This window comes from Synchiropus splendidus, chromosome 14, assembly GCF_027744825.2.
Source record: "Synchiropus splendidus isolate RoL2022-P1 chromosome 14, RoL_Sspl_1.0, whole genome shotgun sequence".
Lineage (NCBI taxonomy): Eukaryota > Metazoa > Chordata > Actinopteri > Syngnathiformes > Callionymidae > Synchiropus > Synchiropus splendidus.
The window spans coordinates 18,694,423-18,719,673 of NC_071347.1; the positions used below are offsets into that span (position 1 = coordinate 18,694,423).

At 41.6% G+C, this 25,251-nt stretch overlaps 4 protein-coding genes and 8 non-coding genes across 22 annotated transcripts in view; 10 read left to right on the forward strand and 2 right to left on the reverse strand.

Annotated features, from left to right (window-relative positions):
* The first annotated feature begins 787 nt into the window (after positions 1-787).
* On the forward strand, positions 788-5,412 carry tspan3a (tetraspanin 3a). The gene is made up of 7 exons (XM_053884672.1): positions 788-997; positions 2,675-2,866; positions 2,932-3,006; positions 3,940-4,041; positions 4,120-4,272; positions 4,346-4,429; positions 4,729-5,412. The coding sequence occupies exons 1-7, from the start codon at positions 935-937 to the stop codon at positions 4,816-4,818; spliced, it is 759 nt and encodes a 252-aa protein (XP_053740647.1). The 5' UTR covers positions 788-934; the 3' UTR covers positions 4,819-5,412.
* Positions 5,413-6,548: 1,136 nt separating this feature from the next.
* trnah-gug (transfer RNA histidin (anticodon GUG)) lies at positions 6,549-6,620 on the forward strand. The gene has a single exon. It is a non-coding gene; the product is annotated as a tRNA-His (tRNA).
* Positions 6,621-6,954: 334 nt separating this feature from the next.
* Positions 6,955-7,026, forward strand: trnah-gug (transfer RNA histidin (anticodon GUG)). Its single transcript has one exon. It is a non-coding gene; the product is annotated as a tRNA-His (tRNA).
* A 315-nt stretch (positions 7,027-7,341) lies between these two features.
* On the forward strand, positions 7,342-7,413 carry trnah-gug (transfer RNA histidin (anticodon GUG)). The gene has a single exon. It is a non-coding gene; the product is annotated as a tRNA-His (tRNA).
* A 307-nt stretch (positions 7,414-7,720) lies between these two features.
* trnah-gug (transfer RNA histidin (anticodon GUG)) lies at positions 7,721-7,792 on the forward strand. The gene has a single exon. It is a non-coding gene; the product is annotated as a tRNA-His (tRNA).
* A 555-nt stretch (positions 7,793-8,347) lies between these two features.
* pstpip1a (proline-serine-threonine phosphatase interacting protein 1a) lies at positions 8,348-18,357 on the reverse strand. 4 transcript variants are annotated; one of them, XR_008416500.1, is made up of 15 exons: positions 18,022-18,277; positions 14,757-14,857; positions 14,620-14,694; positions 14,515-14,549; positions 14,348-14,454; positions 14,208-14,270; positions 13,221-13,325; positions 12,435-12,480; positions 12,253-12,332; positions 10,075-10,173; positions 9,907-10,003; positions 9,324-9,411; positions 9,163-9,239; positions 8,519-9,079; positions 8,348-8,427 (listed from the first exon to the last, which is right to left on the reverse strand). XR_008416500.1 is itself a non-coding variant. In XM_053884667.1 (15 exons), exons 2-15 carry the CDS (start codon positions 18,049-18,051, stop codon positions 8,784-8,786), a joined length of 1,299 nt encoding a protein of 432 aa, XP_053740642.1. In that variant the 5' UTR covers positions 18,052-18,108; positions 18,236-18,357; the 3' UTR covers positions 8,377-8,783. The 4 variants fall into 4 exon arrangements, 3 of the variants coding, with proteins under 3 accessions (XP_053740642.1, XP_053740643.1, XP_053740640.1); XM_053884667.1 differs by having other exon boundaries at positions 8,377-9,079; positions 18,022-18,108; positions 18,236-18,357; XM_053884668.1 differs by having other exon boundaries at positions 8,377-8,915; positions 8,991-9,079; positions 18,022-18,268.
* Positions 8,522-8,593, forward strand: trnah-gug (transfer RNA histidin (anticodon GUG)). The gene has a single exon. It is a non-coding gene; the product is annotated as a tRNA-His (tRNA).
* Positions 10,208-10,279, forward strand: trnah-gug (transfer RNA histidin (anticodon GUG)). The gene has a single exon. It is a non-coding gene; the product is annotated as a tRNA-His (tRNA).
* Positions 10,610-10,681, forward strand: trnah-gug (transfer RNA histidin (anticodon GUG)). The gene has a single exon. It is a non-coding gene; the product is annotated as a tRNA-His (tRNA).
* On the forward strand, positions 10,998-11,069 carry trnah-gug (transfer RNA histidin (anticodon GUG)). Its single transcript has one exon. It is a non-coding gene; the product is annotated as a tRNA-His (tRNA).
* Positions 18,279-24,471, reverse strand: rcn2 (reticulocalbin 2). 3 transcript variants are annotated; one of them, XM_053884669.1, is made up of 8 exons: positions 24,307-24,471; positions 19,659-19,805; positions 19,495-19,597; positions 19,235-19,431; positions 19,054-19,167; positions 18,897-18,990; positions 18,691-18,830; positions 18,279-18,499 (listed from the first exon to the last, which is right to left on the reverse strand). In XM_053884669.1, exons 2-8 carry the CDS (start codon positions 19,803-19,805, stop codon positions 18,356-18,358), a joined length of 939 nt encoding a protein of 312 aa, XP_053740644.1. In that variant the 5' UTR covers positions 24,307-24,471; the 3' UTR covers positions 18,279-18,355. The 3 variants fall into 3 exon arrangements, with proteins under 3 accessions (XP_053740644.1, XP_053740645.1, XP_053740646.1); XM_053884670.1 differs by lacking the exon at positions 24,307-24,471 and adding an exon at positions 19,922-20,041; XM_053884671.1 differs by lacking the exon at positions 24,307-24,471 and adding an exon at positions 19,868-20,017.
* scaper (S-phase cyclin A-associated protein in the ER) overlaps positions 20,490-25,251 on the forward strand; it is a 52,547-nt gene continuing 47,785 nt past the window's right edge. For 3 of the 6 annotated variants that reach the window (XM_053884658.1, XM_053884659.1, XM_053884663.1), the window contains exon 1: positions 20,490-20,747. In XM_053884658.1, the coding sequence (XP_053740633.1) occupies positions 20,580-20,747 (168 nt within the window). In that variant the 5' untranslated portion in view covers positions 20,490-20,579. Of the gene's footprint in view, positions 20,748-22,860; positions 23,356-23,476; positions 24,253-25,251 lie in introns of those variants that run through there. The other 3 variants (XM_053884662.1, XM_053884664.1, XM_053884661.1) reach the window with 3 other exon arrangements.

Here is a 25,251-nt window from a genome sequence, read left to right on the forward strand (position 1 = left end):
TCTATCTATCTATCTATCTATCTATCTATCTATCTATCTATCTATCTATCTATCTATCTATCTATCTATCTATCTATCTATCTATCCATCCATCCATCCATCTATCCATCCATCCATCCATCTATCTATCCATCTATCTATGTATGCATCTATAATCTATCTATCTATCTATCTATCTATCTATCTATCTATCTATCTATCTATCTATCTATCTATCTATCTATCTATCCATCCATCCATCCATCCATCCATCCATCCATCCATCTATCTATCCATCTATCTATGTATGCATCTATAATCCATCCATCTATCTATCTATCTATCTATCTATCTATCTATCTATCTATCTATCTATCTATCTATCTATCTATCTATCTATCTATCTATCTATCTATCTGTCTGTCTATCTATCTATCTATCTATATCTATTGTGACTCAATAAAGGCATCACAATCGGTGAAGCGTTGCTCATGAGGTTTCTTTCTTCAGTGTTCTGCAGTCTGTTTTTCTTCTGTCTGGATCACTTTGCAAGGAGAGTGATGCTGCAAACATTTACAGAAAAGCGGGAGTGATGTCTCATCGGTTTTACAGAACCGCGGTACCACTGTATTTGGTAAAAGGTGAACTAAACCTTTTGACCACTAGATAGCAGCAAACTCACATCCTTATCGGTCTTAACTGCGCGTTATAGTGTTTAGCTAAAAAAATAAAAACGATATTTAACAACAACACTGATATGTAGTGTTTTGATGCGATGGAATCAACTGTTTTGTTCTTACTCCAAAAGAGTGTGCGCGTCGTTGTTGTGTTGTTTAAGGGGCGGAGCTGCGGAGCCACAGTTGGGATGAGGAGTTGAGCGACCAGGCTGGACATGAACGACTAGGAACTTTCGCACTTTTTCCTGCACCAAAAACAACAAAACCCGGCAACGAAGATGGGGCAGTGTGGCATAACGTCATCGAAGACCGTTTTGGTCTTTCTAAACATGATTTTCTGGGTAAGTAGGAAGGTTTTTGCTGGTGTTTATGGTGCGTCATAACGCCATGTTAGCTGAATTAGCTTTGGAGCTAGCGGCTGAGTCGACCTTTGTTTAACCAGGGAGGATTGACTTTCACCGAGTGAGAAAATATAGCCCTGTTTGTTAGTAAGTTAATAGACATTTCCCATATGCCGGGGAGAATTAAGCAAGTTCTGACATTTCTTTTTCGTAGTTTGACCAGTCTGAACCTCAACGGGCGACTTGACCAGCGAGTTAATGCTGTTTATCAACAGGGCTTTCCTTTTTATTCTGACATTCATCTGCTACGTTTAAGGTGTCGAATCTCTCAGTTATTTACAGCATTGGCATTTTTATTAAATGTCGTACTTGATTAAATTGATTCAGTCAGATAAAAACATGTTAAGTTGTATTTATATGACTTAAAAAAAATGCATTCATAATTTAAAAAGTGTCATGACATTCAAGAACAGTGGATTGAAGTTTGAGAACTGGACTGGCGTCTTGAGTGTTTGAGTTTGAGTGACTATTTACATTTATATTTAACTACAGTATTAACTTCCTTGAGTGTCGTTAAATTAGATCTTGGGATTTCCAGCTGTCTCTTGGGAAATAAGGTGTTGGACTGTGTATTTTGATGGAAATAAATAGAATGATTTTGTCTAAAAAAAAATAAATTATCTAAAAGTCTGTATCTTGGGCCATGTTCTGTACCCGACATTAACAGAAGTAATGGCAGGTGGAGCTCTGAATAGATGAACAAACATGATACCGCAAGTTATTCCTTTACAGAATGTCCTATGCTAATGTGCTGAATATCGGTTTTATCTTCTCTTGCAAGTTCATGCTTATTTCTAATCTACATTCCTTTGTTGAAAGCTCCACAAATGTGAAATCTGATCAAGGGCCACAGTCCTGCCTGGTTTTAGGCATCAGATCTTTTTCTAAATTATTAAGTAGCAGAAGGAGTGCTGTCTGAACGACAGGGTTCCTGTTCAAGTACTTTCAGTTCAAGCGTTAAGTACATATTCATTTGTTGTATTAGTTTGTTGAACTAGAAGACTCAATGGTTATTTATCTGTCACCTAATTTAGTAACATATTCCATGTTTCTTTTTAAACTGAGCACTATCTGTCATGTACTTTAATAGAAGAATTTATCAGAATAAAATGAGCTGTCAATCTTAACATTATTAGCCGTTTAATCGTCGATGAGTGTTGACGTATTCTAAATATTTATTCATAGATTATGATGCTTTGTTCTGAGTATAAACAGGCTAAATAAATAGGTGTTGTAGGGGCTAATAATCTGATGTGTTTTCACTCCCTTTCACTGTTAAATAATGTCAGTAAATTTGAATAGTATGTGCAGTGCACAAGCTTCCAATATCCGCTAATTAAAATTACATAATGGCTTTATGAGGGCTCGGTTGATGCCATGTGTTTTGCAACGGTTTCAATTAACCAAATGTAGTGTTCAGCGGCGCTTGCTTCAGATCGATTGAATCATCAGTTGAATGGTGAATAGGAAGGTCAGGCTGATAACATTGTTTGTGATTAGAACATGTCTCCTTGAAATGTAGCTGCTCTCCATGTACCTGATGTTGGTGTCTCACTGGCGAAGTAAATAAATCCCCAGGTGAGGCTGACATCAACAGTTCATGTTTGTGGCTTCCAGGCGGCTGCAGGGATCCTCTGCTACGTCGGCGCCTACGTCTTCATCACGTACGATAACTACGATCACTTCTTCGAGGACGTCTACACTCTCATCCCAGCTGTGGTCATCATCGGCGTCGGAGCACTCCTTTTCATCATCGGGCTGATCGGCTGCTGCGCCACGGTGCGAGAGAGTTACTGCGGACTCACCACGGTCGGTTAAAGAGCGAGCGAATCGCCTCACGTTTCCCTCTCTGACGCCTGAAATTCGATCCGCAGTTTGTCGTCATTCTCTCCATGGTCTTTGTGACCGAGGTGGCTGTCGTGATATTTGGATACGTTTACAGAGCAAAGGTGAGAAGGTTGCACATTAGCATTGCACGTCATCACTCGACTATTACGGTTCTGTTTTAAATCACCTCAGTGCCTCTCAGCTTTTCACTCCACCACAAAGGCTTGTCAGAGCCTGATCGATGGTTTACTGAACGTTTTGTGGTGGACATCGATCACGGTGGCACCTGAAAAGCACGGGGCGTTTTCCACTTTCATTTGGCAGGGATGCAGTTTTACCTCTTGATTTAAAAACAGTTGCGGTCTGGAGTAAACTACGGTAATTTCCGGACTATAAGCCGCTACTTTTTTTCTCACAGTCTGCTTATATATCGATTTTTTTATAGGCTGAAATCGGATGAAATTGGAGGCAATGAAATCAGAGGCTTTTTATTTTTATTTTGAGCGCTTTAATGTCTATAAAAGATGTGAGGAGTTCATGATTCAAGTTCAGAACAATGCTTTTTGGTCTCCGTGCTGGAGCCTGTTTTCAAAACTAGTTTTGAAAAGCTCCTTTAAGCCGGGTTTACCACGACCTTTCTATGGCACAGACGGTGCCACTGCACCCACGGCTTATAGACCAGTACGGCTTTTGTATGAGCAAGATCTATTTTCCTTCTTAAATTTAGTGGGTGCGGCTAATATTCCGGTGGGCTCTGGAAATTACAGTAGTCTTTTTTCTTGCTTCGTTGTTGAGCCATTGCAGTTTTCTTCAAGTAAAAGTGACATTCTTTGAACTCAGCTCTAAAAGTAAAGTCAACACAGGTGCTTTTATCTTGAATCTAGACACGTTTTACAAACAAATACTGGCTTAACCTGCTTCTCTCTTCCTTTGGAGCTGCCTCTCAGTCAATATGGCTCTCTTTGACTTAATTTTTTTTTTTTTTTTAATATAGAAAGGACACTCCAGGAAGGCTTTTGTCTTCAGAAAACGTGTCAAACATGTCTTTTTCTCAGGTCGAAGATGATGTCAATAAGTCGATCAAGAACGTGTATGATCAGTACAACGGCCCGAACAGCAACGCCCAGAGCCGTGCTATTGACTACATCCAGACGCAGGTAAGTGAAGGACTGGACGGAGTGGCGGCATGAATCCTTTTGTTCTGCCATTATAATGGGCGGGTTTGTTGTTTTCAGCTTCAGTGCTGTGGAATTCAAAACTACTCGGACTGGCAGGCCACTCCATGGTTTAAGGAGTCCAAGACCAACAGTGTGCCTCTCAGCTGTTGCAAGCACTCTGTGGTGGGCTGCAACGGTACCCTCACCCGCCCACAGGATCTCTACCGAGAGGTGAGGTGGACTTCGGAAAATGGCACCATGTTGTCGGCACTGGTGTTTACGTGTTGTCATGGGCTGGTCGCAGGGCTGTGAAGAACTGGTTGTGAAGAAGATGAAGGAGATAATGATGTATGTTATCTGGGCTGCTCTGACGTTCGCCGTCTTCCAGGTAAAGATGTTATCTGTCTAGTCATCTAACAGTAGAGCATTTTAAAGCACATTCTTTGTATTCTTTTTACTTTTGTATTTGCAGCACTTTTTACTTATTTATTAATTTTTATATTTACTTTTTCCCTCCTGTACTGCATTTTCTAAAACATTTTCCTCTGGTCATATATAGTATATAATGTGGCCGCCTAGGAAATGTTATTGATCAAAAGTTTACTTTCTTTCTTCCCTTCATCACTGTTGGAATGTCCGACGACGTCTTTGCTAAATCGGCTTAAACATCCTGGTGTTTCCTTGCAGATGCTGGGAATGCTGTGCGTGTTTGTGGTGCTGCGCAGGAGCCGAGAGCCGCCGTACGAGCTGCTGGTCACAGAAGGAACCACCGCTTGAAAGAGGAACCTTTGTGTTCAAGTCACTCATTTAGGGAAAAGATGTCATTTTATTCTGAGTGTGGATTAAATTGACCCGTGCTCTATTATTTAAAACATAAGCTGTAACTCCGAGGGCTCATTTACCTGGTCAGTTTCCATAGTTCTGTCGTGGTTGTTTTAAGCAGACCTTCAAAACTGAGGTCAAAGGTGGACAGGGTCATTTCTTTGTATTTGCACTATGTATATGGTTTTCAGTAATAGATATTCAAATCTATATTTGACATATTTATCTATATTCTCCGACTCATACCGTCACTCCGACTTCTGTCTTCCACCTTTTTTGTTTGCAGTGTTTTTGTCTCCATAAAAAGCAGACACCGTAGCTGAAGTTTGTTTTTGTGTGTGAACCTGAACCTGCTCACTTGGCTGACAGTTTTCAACCCTGCAATAATCTGATTTCAAACCGGTCTAGGGTAGGTTGTATTTTGAAGCTGTTATGCAGGGCTTGATGGAAAGCAGATTTCTCCGTTGCATTTTTTTTTTTGTCCCACTAGTCATTGTTTGTAGCAATGGGGATTGTTTCATGTAAATAAAATATAGGAGTTTAAAGGTTTGATGTCTCATGTCCCCTGTCATTAACATTACATTGCAAACAGCAGTTTTAAGCCGTTTGCAATGCCCCATCTGGCTCAGACGAGTCGACTCTTGTATAGTCAGGGCAGATAAAACCTCTGGGATGGTATTTTAGGACAGTTTCATTGGTGTTGGTTGGATGCTTTATGAATTCCAGATAGATAACTTGGCAATAAAATAAATATTAAGGAGCAGTTCTGGCAGGTGAAGGCTTCAAACTCCTTGTTTTAATACCCAATAGTTTTTTCCGATCAATTGCATTATCATAGGAACAACCTCAAGCTGTCACCCCTCAAGTTGGTTTTAGGTCACAACCCACCTCAACTCTGGCTCCTTCAGATGTTTCTCGCCGTGCTGTCATTGACACCAAGTGCTTCATTGGAGAACAGGAACTGGCTCCTCTTAATTTGGACAAGTGTTAACAGGTTCCAGCGTTGATTCACAGACAAAAGTTATCTCCTAAAAGTGTTGCCTTATAAGGACATAAGCTGCCGTGGTATTCAGAATATGCCTCGAGAATCTGTTGAGCTGCACCTGAGGTTGTAACTGAAAAAGACTGAGCCTAAATCATTTGTGGGAAACACAAAACTAAAGCGGCAAAGAGCTACAAGTACGAGTTAACACGAACACAAAGTTTACCGACGAGTTTTTTTTCTTTACTATTAAGGCTTCCCAATTTATAGGAATTAAAGAAACGATCTGGGTTTTTTTAAGTTTGTTTTTGCCGTAAAGCTGCGCTGAGTCGTGCATAACTACAAAAGGCAAAGCATTTTACGACACTCGACAGCGTCCAACCGCGCCAGATTCATGGTTTTGCTCATTCGCAACGGTTGTCGCTGTTTTGAAGCTGTAAGTGAGACGGATTTTGTTACTCGGGAAAACTGCTGCAGAGTAAGCAGATACCTTCCTTTGGATCGGGTCCTGATCCAAGAATAGAACCGCGTGTTTCAGGGATGTCATATCGCCCAGCATATTGCAAGACTATACACTACTTTATACAGCTGTTCACCATCATACTAGAGTAAATATATACATACCATTGACGTTCGGCACAATACTGTCAGTTGAACCTCGATAGTCGTGTGTGTCTGTGCAGCCATTACTTCTCACTAGCTCGCCGTGATCGTATAGTGGTTAGTACTCTGCGTTGTGGCCGCAGCAACCCCGGTTCGAATCCGGGTCACGGCAGTATTTTGGAAAAGGTTTCCTTTGCTCCCAAACCGATATTGTTTCCGTTAGTCTGCTTATGAATGCCCGTTAAAACTGATTAGCAAGTAAAATTTGCATGTGAAGACTAATGATTGACATATGTTTTCAACCACAGTACCAAGCATTGTTTTAAAAGATGGAGATGAACTAATAAAGGAACACATTTTAAAAACCTGAAAAATCTTGTCCTGTTTGGTTCCATTTATAGGGAATTTTGGCCCTTGCCCTCCCGCATCTCTCCAGAGACTATCTCGTAGCACTGAAACAGCCCTTCATCTTCACCTTCAGAATATCTCAGCGTCCTCTCTAGCTCGCCGTGATCGTATAGTGGTTAGTACTCTGCGTTGTGGCCGCAGCAACCCCGGTTCGAATCCGGGTCACGGCAGGTCAAGTTGACACCCACTTTTGATGTCATGGTTCAGAATTTGGAAACGTATTTCCTTTGATCCCATATTCAAACATGTTTGTAATGTTTGTTACTGTTATATGACATCTATAGTCAAGGTATCGAGCCATTTAAGAATTTTTGGGTGGTTCAGAGAGTTAAAAGATGCTGGATATTATACCATCTGACCAAGAGAGCCCGGAATGTGAGGACAGAGGATAGCGTGTCGGACACGCTGCTGAGGAGCGCCACAGGGCACAGTCCTGGATCCCTTCCTCTTCACCCTCAAAACATCCCAGCGTCCTTCACTAGCTCGCCGTGATCGTATAGTGGTTAGTACTCTGCGTTGTGGCCGCAGCAACCCCGGTTCGAATCCGGGTCACGGCAGGAGAAGTTGACGCCTAGTTTTGATTTGGAAACGTATTTACTTTGATCCCATATTCAAACATGTAGGGTTCTATTTCATGTTTGTTACAGTTGTATGACATCTGTAGTCAAGGTATCGAGCCATTTAAAAATTTTGGGGGGGTTGAGGGTTTAAAAGATGCTGGATATTATGCCATCTGACCAAGAGAGCCCGGAATGTGAGGACCGAGGATAGTGTGTCGGACACGCTGCTGAGGAGCGCCACAGGGCACAGTCCTGGCTCCCTTCCTCTTCACCCTCAAATCATCCCAGCGTCCCTCACTAGCTCGCCGTGATCGTATAGTGGTTAGTACTCTGCGTTGTGGCCGCAGCAACCCCGGTTCGAATCCGGGTCACGGCATGTGAAGCTGACAACTACTTTTGATTGATGATTTCATCGTTTAGAACTGCTTTAGGTCGAAATATGAAGCGTATTTCCTTTGATCTCATCATTTAGAGTTATAATTAATGTTTGTTATTTTGAAAATTATGAAAAAGAATTCAGATACAGAAATGATAAAGACCGAACAGATCTTGAACGTGAGTAAAAAACCATTTATTTATGTTTCACTTCTCAGGCAACATGATATGCATGGCCTGTGCAGTCTGGAGCTCCACTGAGGTCTTTTAAATCGATAGAAATACAGCAAGAAATGAATACCCTGCAAATAAAACGCCAGGGTGCAGTGACGCAGTCTGGCCAGCAGGTGATGATCCGGCTTTATTTAACTGCACAAAGCAGTGGATGTCGTCACGACTTTCCAGCGATTGTCTCACGGTCTCGTAACACTGAAACACAAGCGTTTGTTTATGAAAAAATGTGCGCCTGTGTGTTGTAATTTGAGGTACATGTGGACGCGCCTCGTCCTCCTTCACTCCTGCATGGAGAAGTGGTTGCAGTGGAGCCACATCTGTAGTCATGACGACCCACGGTGTCTAGCCACTTCACAATTTTTGGAGGTTGAGGGGGTTAAAAGATGCTGGATATGATGCCATCTGACCAAAAGGATAGCGTGTCAGACACGCTGCTAAGGCTGTAGAGGAGCCTGAACCCTTTCCTCTTCACCCTCGTTCCCAAGCACCGTACCTCGCCGTGATCGTATAGTGGTTAGTACTCTGCGTTGTGGCCGCAGCAACCCCGGTTCGAATCCGGGTCACGGCAGTCCAGGTGAGGCTATATTTTCAAACTTCAGAAAAAATGCCGGTACACAAATAATAAAGACAGAAAAGCTCTTGAACGTGAGTTAAAAAAATAATTTATTTATCTTCGACTTCTCAGGCAACATGATATCCCTGGCCTGTGCAGTTTGAAGCCCCTCTGAGGTCTCTCTCTCTCTCTCTCTCTGGCAGAGTCACTGCTTGCTGAGGTAGGAGCCCGGGACAAATCCAGTCTGACCGTTCCTCTGCGCTGTCCACCAACCATCCTCTCCTTGACGAATGACAACCAAGACATCTCCGACGGAAACTGAGAGCTCATCTTCATGCTTCAGGATCAAACCATGGATCAACTCAGCCACACGTATTTCTAAACAGTTCCTGCCGGGTTGGAAGCACCTTACCTGGGCCGTGTAGTCATATATGGCCGTGTACTGATCCTGGGGTAAAGAGACTTCAGAGATGGAGGCATAGACGCCGGATGGAATCCCACCTATTAATGTTCATTTATGAAGATTGAATATGACTCATCTGTTCCTTTGCAAACTGTTCATGTTGGGTGTCACCTCTACTCACTTGTTGGTGGCGCAACCGGATCGTTGATGCTTGGTTTGGAGCCAGACATGTTGTTCATCTGCAAAAGATTTGAAAACCTACGGGAAGACAAAGGAGCTGTGATAACAAGTAAAACAATAAGTTATAATATTTTGCATGTTGATAGTGAAAGTGGTTCGTACTTCTTCATAACTCCACCGACAAAGCCAGCTTTCCCGTTTCTTTCAGCCGAAGCATCTCTTTCGTAGTAGTTACGGTACAGAATGGGGGCTGGAAATTAATGGGGGGAAAAATAAATAAAAATGCATATTCTGACCAATAAGAATGGTGGGTGTGCTGCGCAACTGTTTTGAACAGCATGAGTCAATGCAGCTGTGCTGTATGGGTTGTTTTCATTTCAGATCACTATATCATTAGTCAACATCATGCTCCATGGTGAAACCTCAACTTTAATCTCAGCTGTCTGTCTGTCCATCACCATGGCACAGCTGGTGTTACCCTGCACTAGTGTCTCTGATGCTTGCTCATAGAGTAAAAACAAATGTCTCTCTAAAATGATTTAAATTCAAATTTTAACCAACATTTTATTCCATTTGTATATAGCTCATGTATTATTATATATTGAAATTCTGTCTTGTGGCGTTAAAATAGTATTTTTTATTTGGTTAATAACACAACTATTGAGAATAAATCGATGGAAAGACAACAAGAAATAGTTATATTTAACTGAAAATAAAACGCCAGGGTGCAGTGACGCAGTCTGACCAGCAGGTGATGATCCGGTTTTATTCAACTGAACAAAGCAGTCGATGTCGTTGACGACGTCACAACTTTCCAGCGACAGCCTCACGTTCTCGTAACACTGAAACACAAGCTTTTATTTATGAAAAATGTGCGTGTGTGTGTTGTAATTTGAGGTACACGTGGACGCACCTCGTCCTCCTTCACACACTGCATGGAGAAGTGGTTGCAGTGGAGCCACAAAGCGTCCCTCATCACGCGGACACGCTCCTCTTCCTGGTGCTGGAACATCTGGAAGGACAAGTTCAGCGTCCCTCACTAGCTCGCCGTGATCGTATAGTGGTTAGTACTCTGCGTTGTGGCCGCAGCAACCCCGGTTCGAATCCGGGTCACGGCAGGTCAAGATGACACTCACTTTTGATGTCATCGATCAGAATTTGGAAACGTATTTCCTTTGATCCCATATTCAAACATGTAGGGTTCTATTTCATGTTTGTTACTGTTATATGACATCTGTATTCAAGGTATCGAGCCATTAAACAATTTTTGGGGGGGTTGAGGGTTTAAAAGATGCTGGATATTATGCCATCTCACCAATAGAGCCCGGAATGTGAGGACCGAGGATAGTGTGTTGGACACGCTGCTTAGCTGCTGAGGACCGCCACAGGGCACTGTCCTGGATCCCTTCCTCTTCACCCTCAAAACATCCCAGCGTCCTCTCTAGCTCGCCGTGATCGTATAGTGGTTAGTACTCTGCGTTGTGGCCGCAGCAACCCCGGTTCGAATCCGGGTCACGGCAGGTCAAGTTAACACCTAGTTTTGATTTGGAAACGTATTTCCTTTGATCCCATATTCAAACATGTAGGGTTCTATTTCATGTTTGTTACTGTTATATGACATCTGCAGTCATGGTATCGAGCCATTTAAGAATTTTTGGGGGGTTGAGAGAGTTAAAAGACGCTGGATATTATGTCATCCGACCAATAGAGTCCAGAATGTGAGGACCGAGGATAGTGTGTCGGACACGCTGCTTGGCTGCTGAGGAGCGCCACAGGGCACTGTCCTGGATCCCTTCCTCTTCACCCTCAAAACATCCCAGCGTCCCTCTCTAGCTCGCCGTGATCGTATAGTGGTTAGTACTCTGCGTTGTGGCCGCAGCAACCCCGGTTCGAATCCGGGTCACGGCAGGTGAAGTTGACCACTACTTTTGATTGATGATTTCATCGTTTAGAACTGCTTTCATTTGCGTAAACAAAATTTTGAAAAAAAAGATATAGTTGGAAACACAAATGATAAAGACAGAAAAGATCATTAACATGAGTTAAAAAAAAGTTTGGTTTTTTTTTTTCAGACAAAATTACTTTCATGGTCTGTGCAGTAAGTGCATTATGCATCAATTAACATTCATTCACTGATTGACATTCATTGAGTTTCTGATAGTTTTAGTAACTATTCCTCGTGAGTGAGAATCAGATGTTTGTCTTTAAAGAGAAGTGAGACCATTCGAACTTTCATCTGATCGACATACTCACCCACTGAACTGCCTCTTTTTAGACAAATTCATTTCCTGTTATCTAACAATTATTTATATTTAATTTGGTTTATGTTTTTTAATTTAATGTACGTAATCAATAAAATGTACTATTAGACTTATTAGTAGTAGTAGTAGTACTAACCATCGTCATCACTGTTTATGTTCTTCTATGTTTGAATATGTTTCATATTTCATTTGTTTTTTCAAAATAATACAAAGGATGAGGGACATTCATAAAAATAAATAAATTCAACTTCCTGCGTTTTAAAATAATGAATCTGGATGCCTCACTCCGTTCAACAGGCCTGATGTACTGGCCAGAAAGAGCGAATTATATTATACTTATTTATTAATAATTATTACATAATTTTCAAACTCACTTTAAAATGTAATTTCTTTACCCCAAAATGTTTCCTGTGAACATGATGATTCAATTTTAAACAGTTTGATGTATTTTAGATGCATCTTCTATTTGTATTCTCTCATCATAATTTGAAAAAAAATATTACTCTCTCAGTTGATACATTTAAGAACTGATGACCTTTCCTTATATGGCAATAATGTGGTTGAACTGAACCTTAGCTCCACCACCAGTAGAGATGGGTGTAGTAAATGCAATAGAGAATATCAAAAAGAAAATCAAAAAACAAACTTGGAAGTGTTTTCAGTGCTGCAACTTTACGAAAAAGACGTTTCCTGTCCGCGATGACTCATCGCATAAGCGTCTTATGGGAAGTATTACACATCCTCATTTAAAAAAAAACACAGTTTCTTGAAAGTCTTGAAACTTTCTGTTCTTTTACTTTCAAGTGACGAAATCTGAAGGATGATTTTACCTCACAAGTGATGACGTGTGTAGACGCCCATTCTTGACGAATGACTTCCAGCTGCTCGACGCTTGACGCGTACTGTTTATCTGATGACAGATGTGTAAAAGCACGTCAGCAGTCGAAGGTTCTCTTGCGATGTTTCAAGAATCAAAGTCAGAGGTGTGACTGAATGTGACAAAGAGCCTCACCAGCTTCTTCTGCAGCCTCCCGGCTCTGTTTTGATTTGGCATGGATCTGAAAATGAAAAAAAGGGTCTTGAAGGTGTGAATGTTTGAGGAAATTGAAGTTGAAATTCTAATATATCAGTATCTTCTATAACATATTAATGTCGTGAGCAACGCTTTAAAAGAACAGTTAACAACAGCTTTTACTGTTGCAGCGCATTATGGGAAACTATAGTGTTGACATATAAAAATTCATTTATTTTCATTTTCATTTGTGTTTTTTATTTCAATCAAATTGTTGACAAAATATTAAAATATATTTGTTAATCTTAATTATAATGTACATCTTGGCAGCAGTCTTTTGAAGCAATGAAATACAAAAAAGGGCTGTGATTCATCACTCAACAGAGCCAAGGTTCACTAACCAACTACCGTAAATCCCATTCCACAGAGCACACCGGGACATTAGCTCCACCCACTAAAGCAAAACAGATCTTGTTCATACATAAGCCACAGCGGTCTATAAGCCGCAGGTGCAGTGGTGCTGTCTGCGCAGTACATCTTCACATCTTTCATTGACATTAAGCGCTCAAAATGCGCTGTTTTCACACCTTTAAGGTCAATAAAACACCTGTGATTTCATCGGTTTACTGTGTCGAGGCTCAATATTTTGGCAGCATGACGCTCTTCAGCCAGTAAAACCCATGTATTAGCCACGTCGTTGTATAAGCCGCTAGGTTCAGACCCCAAGAACAAAGTAGCATCTTGTAGTCTGGAAACTACGGTACGTTGTATTGGATACAGGCTCACCTTCTCAATCTGTTTGGGAGTGGATGCAGACGAGGCGGACATCTTCTTTGCGGCCTTCTCATTCTCGTCAGCCTCCCAGCAGCGTTGCTCATACATACTCTCAGACTGGGATTAAAAAAAAAAAAAACGAAAAAGTGGATGAGCACAATTCCCTCACCGTTGACTGGTTTATGTGACACCAAAAGGCTTTATTCCTGTTGTGTTAGGAGCATCATAAACTATCTACCACATGCTTTTAAGAGCAAAACTTTATATATATATATATATATATATAATAACATCGTTTATCATAAAACAATTATATTATGTCTGTATGTAATATTGTTTTGATTTAAAATAATAGTATTTAATGTAAAATATTATTGTTGTAATATAAAATACGTTTTTTTAATTTTTATTTTGTTCATTACTGCACAATGTGCCGAAGCACTTTCCTAGTTGGTGGGATCCTCTCTGACATTGGATTCTGTAAAGTTCTAACCTGGTAATTTGTAGCATCGTTGACTGGTTTATGTGACACAAAAAGGCTTTATTCCTGTTGTGTTAGGAGCATCATAAACTATCTACCACATGCTTTTAAGAGCAAAACTTTATATATATATATATAATTATATTATAATAAAATAGTTTATCATAAAATTATTATATTATGTCTGTATGTAATGTGTTGATTTAAAATAATAGTATTTAATGTAAAATATTATTGTTTTAATATAAAATACGTTTTTCTTATTTTTATTTTGTTCATTACTGTACAGTGTGCCGAAGCACTTTCCTAGTTGGTGGGATCCTCTCTGACACTGGATTCTGTAAAGCATCTCGGGTGAAAAAAACGCAGTCACTTTGTTTGAAAAATTCCAAGCAACAGCAATAATTTGAAATAATTTGCATTGCCGGAATTATTTTTCTTCTCCCTCTAATCGGTGCAGTGTATTTGTGGATTAAACAGCACAATAAGATCAAGTCAGTGAGAGACATTCATCTTACATCCATGGTTTTCTTATAGAGCGAGACTTTAGTCTTCTGGATTCTTTCCATTGCCACTTCAATCTAGGAACAAAAATATGAATGTTAAAACGAGAAAATATGGAAATGCTCTCTCAAGTCAAAAGGAGCTCTTAAAACACCTGCTTCCTCTGCTCCTTCTGTTGGTCCCTGAAGGTCTCCATCCTCTTCACCTCAGCCTTCAGCAGGCTGGACAGCTGAATGTGCAAGTTGCCAATGTTTTCAATTTCTGACAAAGAAAAAAAAAAGATTCAACTTCGCATTTTGGGAGCTGCAAACATAAACCTACGCTTCTTCATCTCGTCCAGAGCTGTCCTCAAAGTGCTGTGAAAGCAAAGAGAAGGAGAGCGTGACTTGTTTTCCTCCAGGTCTCGCAGAAGATTTCAACTCCTACCAGATCTCATAAAGGCCGCCGGCTTTGCGCGCGATGGTGACCAGCTCTTTGCCGTACTTCTCCTCGGCAGACGCTCTGCACAAATGGTGACATGGAGTGTGAGAGTTTTGCAGACACCACCTGAGCAGTGAGCCCACCTCATCTTCAGAAGCTCCTCCATGTCTTTGCAGGTCCGCCGACCTTCATTGATCCTCTGCACTATTGTCTCATAGCCAATGTTACTGGTGAAGCCGTCGCCCTGCAGCGTGAAGGGAAGCACACGGCAACTTATCTCACATGTCGATAATAAGCCACCAAAATAATGCTCCCATTTAATATTCAGAGCCGACTGTTGTGTCTGAACGGTTGACGTGAGAAAACAGAAGTGTATTTATCTTTGTTTTGGGATTTAAAATGTCACGCAGGAAGTTAAATATACTTGAGTGTTTCCTCATTACTGATTTGTGAACCATGTATGTCGGAATACAGAGCGAGAACAGAGAGGGTGGAGTCCGTGGTTCAGCTTTTGGGTGGTTTTGGGGTGAGTTGCTTTATGATGTACACCACGAGCTGCGTTTGGTGCATCTTCATCATGTGAATAGGCCGCACGAAGGTTTCGCTCATTCAGTCTTGCCTGTTTATTTCAACAGAGTCGTGGTTAACCCAGCAACCAGCAAGTGGGATGTACATCAGCTGCTGCTGGAAGTCAAATGGAAGACTGCATTCTCTTTTGAGCTGCTTCACGTCGCTCGATATGCTGCTGACACCCGTGACACTCAATGAGAAAACAGCATTATTTCCATTTTCAATGAAAGAAAGTTCACAGCACTTCCAGAGAACAGATGATGGAGTGTTGCTCTGTCAAACCGAGAAGATCAAGAGGTCACACAAGGCTGGTTAAACCAAAAAAGGGAAGCTGATCTAGACCCTTATTTGTAATGAAACATGCAGCAACGCTTCTGGATTCCAGCCCTTTCAATGGCCTGAAAACCTCAGACTCTCTCACTCTTACTTTTAGTTAACCAAGCTCTTCAGCTTGAGGCAGTGTTGGAAACTGTGGCGGTTACAGCGACTGTCTCACTCCATTTTGGCCACTAATGTCCATGATCACGCTGCTATGGCCTGGACAGGTCAGCAAAATAGCATAATACGGAACATTAAAGTGTAAAAGTTTCAATGTATTCAGCGTAAAAAAGTTTGAAACTCACTTTACTTTTTATGGAAACTGATGATCGACTGGACGATAAATTCTTCTACGTCGGAATTAACACCTCTGACACAGACAGGAAACCCACTGTGTGCTATAGCAACAAGGCAGCTCATTGTTGCTAACATATATACTTAACAGTTTGACTCGTTTTTTTTCGCTCGCAACACTCTTTAAAAAAACTTTTTTTTTTTTAATCTGCGGAAAATGCATCAAATCCTTAGGGGCTTGACTGAAATATCAAGTTTTATAATTAATAAATAGCAATTAATCGCCTTTAATATTAGACACCAGACTCATGAAATTTAAGTTGAATCTGTCCACATTAGCATACTTCAATTTTCATTATTTTAGTCTCCTCCATCGTGGATGTCTGGGTGGTGACGTCACATTGTGTAATGAATGATAAACACTGAAAATATTTGCTGAAAAAGAAAGTTATACACATTTAATATCGGGTTAATCGGACTGTCTTATTTTTTTATTAATCAAAATTTACATATTAAAGCCCAATAAAATCCGAAACACCAGGGGAAATCCGTGTTTGAGATCAGGTCCAGAACGTTGTGTGTCTCATTCCTCTCAAGTGGATTGTCTACCGCCTGGTCAGCAAAAGTTAAAAAAAAGGAATGCCACCTGAATTCTAAACAGATAAGAGGTGAAGTTCAGCTCAACTGCAGGTGGCTGGCAGAGGTGGTGCACTCGCCGGTGATGCAGCCTCGTGAGAACACATCATGCAAACCTGCGGTTCAACTTCCAAGGCAGCACAGTTCAGCAGACCACAAGCCAAATCAGAAAGGAAATGGTAAGAGTGACTGCTGGCAGCACCTGCATGACAAATGGTCCTGCTGGGGCACAGCGATTCGTGATCCTCTGGCCACATGAGCCAAGCCCCTATATGTCGGTCTAGAACTTAAGTAAGAATGAAACATTAAATAGCAAGTGATGCTAAAAAACAGGCTTCCAGAGGTGCGCCGAGACTTTCTTCATTTGCTTTTGGCATTTTCCTGTGAGATCTTGTGCATCCTCACCAGTCGCACCTTTCCTCTTCACGTCCTCATCACATCCATAGACCTAAACTACTGTCTTCCTCTCCTTCTTTTGCCTGGTCGGTGGTTCGATTTCTTCTGTCGAACATGTTCCCTGTCTCTCCTCTCCAAACCATATGAGTCTAGCCTCCCTGATGAACTGGCTTCTAATCTTGACCTTCACTGCCATCAAAACATCTTCAACTCTACCACTTCTAACTCTGCTTCCTGTCCTTTTGTCAGACCTCCAGTCGCTAAATACACCGTGGTAGGCTTTGCTACTGTCCTATAGAACTTCCCTGTGGTCAACCTTCGGAAGTTTTGCTCGACTCTTTGCTGACATGAGGCACAACACTTGGTTGTCAAACATGCTCCCTAATATTATAAATTATTTTAGGATGGTTGGTATGGACTGCAACAAAATTACTAGGATATAGAGCAGAACTGAATTAATTGTATTCAATACCTGCTTTCCTCTTGTTGAAATTGAAATAGTCAACAGCTTCAAACGGTTTTGATCTGGATTCAAAACTGGATTAAATGACACCATTTCAAGTGACAAATACAAATGTTACCCGGCTGTATTTGACCGACAGCTTCTGACAATATTATAGAAAGGCAACTTTAAAACTATATCAACTTTCACTCACAAAAAATAGAAGGAAACACAAGGCTTATATAGGCACATGACCTGCTGCAACCCTGAAGTCGAATGATGCTTCAACACACATGACTGTTTCAGGCACAAGCTCCTTCAATATAGCCCACCACATCACTGGGTTACAAATGTGTGTGGGGGCGTTCAAGTGGTGCAGCAAAAAACTATTTACAAAGGCTCAAGTAAAAACAGGTTATAATTACCCCCCGCTTTGTGCAGTGAAACATGACAAGTTTGGTGAGTGATACTGTTCAAAATATAGCATAAGAGATCGACAGGAAACACAGTGATGAAGCTACTGTGGCGTGAAAGGCTTGTTTTGATCATCAGTTAAAAAATGTATGTAAATCATTGACCCCTGAAATGTAAAGAACTATATTTAAAAATACATATTTTTCCTGTAACATGTTTCCATAAGTAATGAGAGACAATAAAAGCACGTGAACGTGCAAACAATACGCTGCTCCTGTGACTGAAGTTTAAGCTTCTGAATGAGTAGATAACAGTTTGTAAAATCAGCGCAAACTCACCCAAAATGCGTCTTTAAACTGTAAAGCCATCTCAGCGGTGGTTGTTGCCAAAGTACTGTCAAAACTCCTGAGCCTCGGGACACAACTCTGAGCCAAAAGCAATCACACTTCTTGTTGCAAGTGAAACAGCACATTCAGGAAACTAGTTTCAAACTGACGCTCTATCTTAAACTCGACTGAAAAGAGGAAGAGAGGGAAGCGTGCTGGCAGTTACCTCAAGTCACTGACGTGCATGAGAACAACTCTCGCCTGTTTTTTTTCTTTTTTTTTATTGATCACACGATTCATCAGGTGGTGGCGTGTCAGGTTCGTGGAAAAAGACTTGAACACATGGTCACAATTCATCGTGAGATACATGAAGCTGCTGGCCGTAGTCTGTCACTTCACTGTTCATGAATAGGTCTTGGTTTTTCAAAACCTCAGCCTCGGAGATCTTTCCGTCACCGTTCTGGTCCATTTCTCGGATGAGGTGAAGAGCCTGAAAATGACAAGAGAGCATTGCACGCTGCGGTCAGAGACCTGTTATTCAACAATTGCAGACTCACCGACGAGCCATAAATGGAAGCAGAAAAAAAGAAAATAAACACAGGCAGAGTTTTTTTTTTTACTTTATGGCTACACTGGTGTTCATGCATGGACATCTTTTATTGCGACAAGAGAGATTTATACCTCTTCTCTTGCAGAACTGTAGCTGTTTGGAGCCACCCAGCGCAGTTGTTCCTCTCTGTTCAGTTTCCCATCTTTATCTTGGTCATAAAGTTCCTGAAAGCGCACAGTTTCCTCTATCTCCCACTGTGACGGCGTCCCATCTTCCAAAGAAAAAGAAAAGTTGGTGAAAAATCTCGATGGAAAGTGGCACCTGGGAAGCTCATCACCTTCACCGCGGACATCTCCGATGAACTCTTTCAGACTGATGAAGCCGTCCGCGTCCCGATCATATTGGTTCAACACGTCTTCAACTGCAAAGTCCTAAACCGTGACGACACATTTGAGCAGATTTAGATTGAAGACGGCAAGATATTTCTGTCTTACAGCCATGCGATCCACTTCTGATGGGTGGGTGAAGGCCAGAAACTCTGAGACGTTCAGGCCTGGTTTGTCGTCCGCGTCGGCAAAATCAAAACGCTTCCTTTCTCTCAGGTGCAGCTGAGAACAGGATGATGACTGAGTTGGGACAGACGCCACAGAAGGTGAGCGAGGACTTAAAGCCTACCTGTCTTAGGGACTCTTGTTCAGGATCCTCTGAGATAACACTTTCATCGAAGGGAAGCAGCTGATCGTGAACAACCATGTTGTACTCTTCCCATGTCACCACACCGTCTTTGTTCGTATCGAACTTCGGAAATCTTTCCTCTGCATCCTCCATTGCATATTTTCGGTAGACGTGCTGGATCCACAGCGTGATTTCCTCTGTAAATGTAAACAAAGTCTTGTCTCTGCTCTCCACAAACTTGACCCCCTGAGATCTCGTACCTTCACTCAGCAGATGGTCAGCGTTTCTGTCGATCCTTTGAACAAGCTCCATCATCTTCATCTTCTGCTCAGCAGGAGTGAGTTTCTTCAGCTCGACGTTCTCCTACAAGTGTATGAACGTTTTAAAAAAATCCATTTCACAAACCCACTTCATTCAACATCACCTTCTCTCCCATCAGGATGTTCATGTCGTGGTCGGAGTTGTGTTGCTGCCCGAAGTCGCGATCGTCGTGCAGATGTTGGTGAGAACTTTGTCCCGAACACAACTCAAAAAGCAGCAAAGTCCAAGCCAATAACGAAGAGGTCCCCATCTGAAGAACACAATGCATGAACACAATGCACGAATAGAGTTTATATAAATTATAAAAAACACCTGTCAAAGTTACGACTAGCGATGGATGTTGATCAGAGACTAATAACCCATTACCTCCAAAGATAGGAATGAGATAATGACTTGCGACGATAAAAGAAATGTAATTTTAAGCGAATAAAAACAAAAAAAACAAGACGAATCAGCCGTAAAAGTACACTTCTAGATATATGGTCAGGGCGACAAATTACAATGCTTAAACAACTTCCTGTAAGCAATTTCAGAATAAAAATAGTCTTAGACTATTCGTCATTTGTGGTGGACATTGGCATGAAAGTTGGCTATTAAAAAGCGATCGAGTGGAATGTTATTTCACCTAAAGGGGGGCGCGCAATCGTTGAAACTGAAATGTTTTTTCATGACACAGCCGGAGTTTATTTTGAAATGTTTGGAAAGTACATTTTGTTTGCCTGTTTCTTCCGTTGACTTAACACATCAAGAAAACGCAACCAAACATCCCGCCCATTCGTCATGGTTGCCATGGTAGACCAGTAGAAATCCCGCCCCGAAAGTCATATCCCGCCTATTGACCCCAATATTACTGTAAGTGATTGGCCAATGTGTCTGTCACTCATACGTTTCACTAAAACCATTGGATATTTCTTTTGCTAATCGCAAACACAAACCCGCTGTACTTCCTGCTTCTGTCGGGTGCCCTCGCTGTAATGCTCTAAAACGAAATAACTTTTTAACCCTTTAAGCGAATCTAAATTAAATGTCTAAAGACAGTCGCCACGACGGCCGGCGGCGGGGGCCCGGACAGCACCGTCTGACACCCAGAGGCGGACCAGGTGTGGACGGCAGGGAGAGGTCTGGCAGCAACAGCTCGGGCTCCTCGCACGGTGGAAGCAAAAGCAAAAGTGCTGCCATTAGCGGCTTAAAGGTATGTTTCTACCCTGTACCGCTTTGCTTCAGGACTAAATGTTGGATTGGGAGCGAATAGGAATTCCAATTTGTGGCTGTGAAGTCGTTACCTAGGTGTCACATACCTGCACTAGGTGCTTGTGATCTGAAGGCCAAGTGTTCAAAGCTATGAACCCAGACATCTAAATAAGTCTGTTGACATTTGTGTCTGTCGTCTGTCTTAGTCTTACATATGTTCTGTGTAAGTCAGTTACGTTGTTTGACTGGTGAACTCCCTAGACTGAAAAATATATTTAAGGGGTCTGCAGTGGTGGGCGTCTGCACTGCAGTTACATTTTTGGAAATGCCCCAAAATAGCAATTGAAAGGAGACTATTTTTGAGGTCAGCTGTCTATATTTGTCAGTGATAGCTGAAAACACGTCTGTAACTGTCACCATCTGCTTCAATGCTTTATGACAGGACAAATCGTAGCATTGGAAATGCTATTTCTGTGTCAAAGTAGAGCAAAGAAGAGCTGAGCTGTAAAGAGGATATATTAGTTTTTTCTCCTACCCAGGACGATAAGTTTGGAAAAATCAAAATGAAATAAATGTGACACCGTTGAGGATTAAGTTTGAGAGAAGGCCCAAATGGTTTGGGCCCAGTGGTTTGGATATATCAGGTAAAAGGAGAAGACGAAGGCCACCATTGAAGATGCTTGATCAAGATGGATAGAGTTAGACTTTCTTTATTGTCATTGCACAAAAACATATTACTGTATTATGGCAACAAAATTTCGATCTGAGGCCTCAAAAACTATATGTCCAAAATAAATAAATATCAGATAAATACTAAAATTTTATATATATATATATATATATATATATATATATATATATATATATATATATATATATATATATATATATATATATATATATATGTGTGTGTACACACACTAAATATAGACAAATAAAGAGTATTGCAGCTATTGTCCAACATTCAGCAACCTGACCACCAGGAACGAAACTGTTCCTGAATCTGGTGGTTCTGCATCGGATGCTACGGAACCGTCTGCCGGATGGCAGGAGCGAGAACAGCGCATACTGGGGAGCAGGTTCACTTGCAAACTTTGATGGCAAATATAGAGAGAAGTAGTTATGTACCTTCCCAGCTCACAGCTCCACGTTGAACAATGATGAAAATTTGGTACTGTTATCCAGAATTAGTGTTATTTCCTTTTTGTTTTTGCAGAAAAAAGGGGAAGGAATCCCCAGCGATAATAACATAATACCTGAGTCATGGCCTCATACTTCTGTGCATCCCAAGTCATGAGACTGAAGTTTTGACCGTCATTTGATTTCTGAAACACTGCGCAACCCTAGCACTGCTATTGGTGGATGAGACTTCATGACACAGTGTTGAAGGGTGGATGAGGTTTCACGAAACAATGTCATGATTTTCACATGATGACACTGTCTGCTGTAAAATGTTTGGACTTGAGGCTGATTTAATGAAACGTCACATCATTTCTAAATCAAGAGCGCCATCTGATGGCTTCTGAAAATTAGGCCAACCCCGTAATACTGTTTCGTGATTCCTCATCTACCCATCACTAGCATTGTCCCTTTAAATTGTATAAGCCAAAGGAGTTATGTCACTCTTGCTTCTTTCTTGTTTGGATCAGGCAGATCCAGCTGCTGGATCATTTCTCTTACTCCTTTTTTCAGTAGAAGTGATTCCAGGGGTTTATGTCAAGCTCTTGTGTCTTGCAGGGTGAAACCTTCCATCCAATTGTAAGTTGTGAATCTTGAAATACAGGACATGAAGCTGCAAATGGATTATGATTAGGCAAAGATCAATTAGCACCCACTCATTATGTTACTCAAACTATGTTTATCAGGCAACCTCTATCCAAATGTCATGCTTTCATTTGGAGAGCTGGGTAATCAGCCTGCTTTTATCACAACAGGTGTCCATTTGTTGTTCAGACATGAATAGTTGTCTGACCTGCAAACCAAGTGGGTCTGTCCCTCTGTTGTATGTTTTGTCTTTGGGCAGCATATGAGTCATCCCATCCCAACCCCTTACAGTACAAAAGCCCTTTGATGCTAATGCACTGCTGGGCATGCATTAGTTGGCACTGACGGCCTGCAGTGGTTCTCAGCGCTGGAAACACAGAATGGGGGGCAGAGCTCTGTGCACATGACTGCGCACTGTTGTGGCAGAAGGAGAGCGAGCGAAACAGAACGGGAGAGTGAGTGTGGGCTCTAATGCGGAGCGGAGGAGCGAGGCTGTAAATAAAGAAATCAGGATGCAGTGGAGTGCCGGAGTGAGCTGAAGCCAGACCACAGAGGGGTTTATCACAAGTGGATGTGAAGTGAACAGAGTGTGAAAATCTGAAGCGGGGAAGTGGCAGGATAGCAGGCTCTGTCTGCTGCTACTGGAAGAGGAGTTGACACAGCTGGGCAATGACAGTGTGGACTACACAGTAGGATTCTATTTTAGTCCTGCTGTCAGATGACGATGTCACCTTGCACAAGTGGTAGTGTTGGTAAGGGGGAACAGCTTGCGTGAAGTGGGCTGCACAAGTATGTCAGAGGAGGATAAGGAAGAGGACTCTGCTGACACACTGTACTTCTTCTCTGTATGTATCTTTTGCTTTCATCCGCCAATGCTCTTGTTCTCGTCGGGTTCCATGCGCGTTTGTGTGTGTGTGTGCAGTGAGAAACAGAAACCTAACACTTATCTCTTACTCAGCACTGTCTTTAAAATAACTGTTCATTCTGCTGCAACATTACTTGACCACAAGACACAGCCCTTCATTCTTTTTTAGCACTATTTAAATAAGATTGCTGCTTATCTCTGCTGTCATTTTTTGCGAGTGGATGACGTTATCTCTCAGCACTTGTCTGTCATCTGCAGGCTTTCAAACACAACATGACACTCGCTAAATCTGTAGGCGTTGATGCTTGTTCCGCTTTACATGGTTTGTATTTGTATTGTCGCAAGGTTCTTTCATCCCTCTGCACTTTCGTACGCCGGAGAATAAAGCCGCTGCTCTCAAAGAATTTCGAGAATCAAAGGTTGGGAGATGTTATGTGATGAAAGCTAATTTAATATCACAGGCAACTGCATAGACACTAGTTCCCTCACTGTCAAACAAGAGTCACAATCATGTGAAGAATTTTGCAAAACCAAAAGTAGGTCAGCTGGGCACATCCCTGGGGGACATTAAACAGTATCGGACCCAACTCACCAGCTACACTGGATATGAAACTTGCATCATCCTTATAGAACTAAACCTGTTAGCGTCAGACTGTTTCTGTAAATGCTAGAGGCGTCATTAAAACTGGGCCATTAAGGGCCAATTAAACGCAACTGTCTGTTCAACTTTTGATTCGAAGACCATGTTATATAATTGTCTGACCCAAATAGTGAAGTCGTCTCTGGCATCTTGATGAAAGCGCGCTATTCTTCTAGAAGAGGGAAAGGAGTGAGTGGAACACCTTCTACGACAAGACTCTTGGAATCAGCATCCTTTGTATGTATCGCTGTCGTGCGGTGATATCAAGAGAATTAAAATGAAGATACTTACTTCTCCATGTTTCCATGCCAGCCTGAGCCGTATCCTTGTTGTGTGAGGTGGAGAATCGCTCCAGTGTTGTGCGCAAAATATGTGACTTGATTCACAGTATCTGCCTCATTTGAGGTTGCAGTCAGTTCGCTCATGCATATTAAATGTGTAGGTCAACCATGATGCATGCTGGGCACAAAACAGCTTCTCCCTCTGGCTTGATTCTTCACAGCGGAACTTGGAAAATGACAGGATAAAAAAGGGGCCAATGCGAGAACCGTGACTTTTTTCTTTTTATACCTTCGATGCTAATAATGAGGATTTTGTCTTGTATGATAAAACGTTTTGTCGGCCAAGATGGCACAAGAACCATTAACTCAACCGTCTGAATTGATGTATCGAGGCTTGTAATTATGAAGGAATTATATTAGCAAATTCTCGATTTGCTGCTCATCACCAGTGCTCCTGATTTGCTAGTGTTCTGAGAAATATCTAATTTATTCCAGACCCAGCAACTTGTGCTGTATAAATATTGCCCAGTTAAACTGCTGGATTCTCGAGGGGCTGCAGATGCTGCAGGGTTTTATGAGTCTTAGTGATCTTCACATGAAATATGTGTTATGCAAGTGGACATTAATGAAAACTTGTTTATGAGCTATGTACATTTGTTAGTAGAAAAATGTTGAGAGGATAGAGAAGCTGATGCAACCTCGATCTGCAGTGAAGTAGAAGATGCTGGGAGGAGATGGAGGCTTTCTCACATCTTCAAGTTCACTGTCTTCTACTGTTAGACATCTAGAGCAATGACTTGTCCTGGCAGCATCACTGTGTGTCACCACCGAGTTTCCTTCCTGTGGTTCCACCCCCTCTGACCTATTAGTGAATCCTAGGAATGGCGTATGGAAGTTTGTGAGACGGCATTCTGTTTAATGTTTTTTTCCTTGCGATATTGCTCTCCTTTGGCCG

Excerpts from the sequence above, each read along its gene's own strand:
- pstpip1a (XM_053884667.1), bottom strand. The coding sequence starts at position 18,051 with ATGGCTTTACAGTTTAAAGACGCATTTTGG. Across the intron at positions 14,550-14,619 it reads GGCGGCCTTTATGAGATCTG|CACTTTGAGGACAGCTCTGG; the intron begins GTAGGAGTTGAA and ends TTGCTTTCACAG. Across the intron at positions 14,271-14,347 it reads AGAAGGAGCAGAGGAAGCAG|ATTGAAGTGGCAATGGAAAG; the intron begins GTGTTTTAAGAG and ends TTTTGTTCCTAG.
- rcn2 (XM_053884669.1), bottom strand. The coding sequence starts at position 19,805 with ATGGGGACCTCTTCGTTATTGGCTTGGACTTTGCTGCTTTTTGAGTTG. Across the intron at positions 19,598-19,658 it reads ACATCCTGATGGGAGAGAAG|GAGAACGTCGAGCTGAAGAA; the intron begins GTGATGTTGAAT and ends ATACACTTGTAG. Across the intron at positions 18,831-18,896 it reads CGGAGATGTCCGCGGTGAAG|ATGGGACGCCGTCACAGTGG; the intron begins GTGATGAGCTTC and ends TTTCTTTGGAAG.
- tspan3a (XM_053884672.1), top strand. The coding sequence starts at position 935 with ATGGGGCAGTGTGGCATAACGTCATCGAAGACCGTTTTGGTCTTTCTA. Across the intron at positions 2,867-2,931 it reads GTTACTGCGGACTCACCACG|TTTGTCGTCATTCTCTCCAT; the intron begins GTCGGTTAAAGA and ends TTCGATCCGCAG. Across the intron at positions 4,042-4,119 it reads TTGACTACATCCAGACGCAG|CTTCAGTGCTGTGGAATTCA; the intron begins GTAAGTGAAGGA and ends TGTTGTTTTCAG.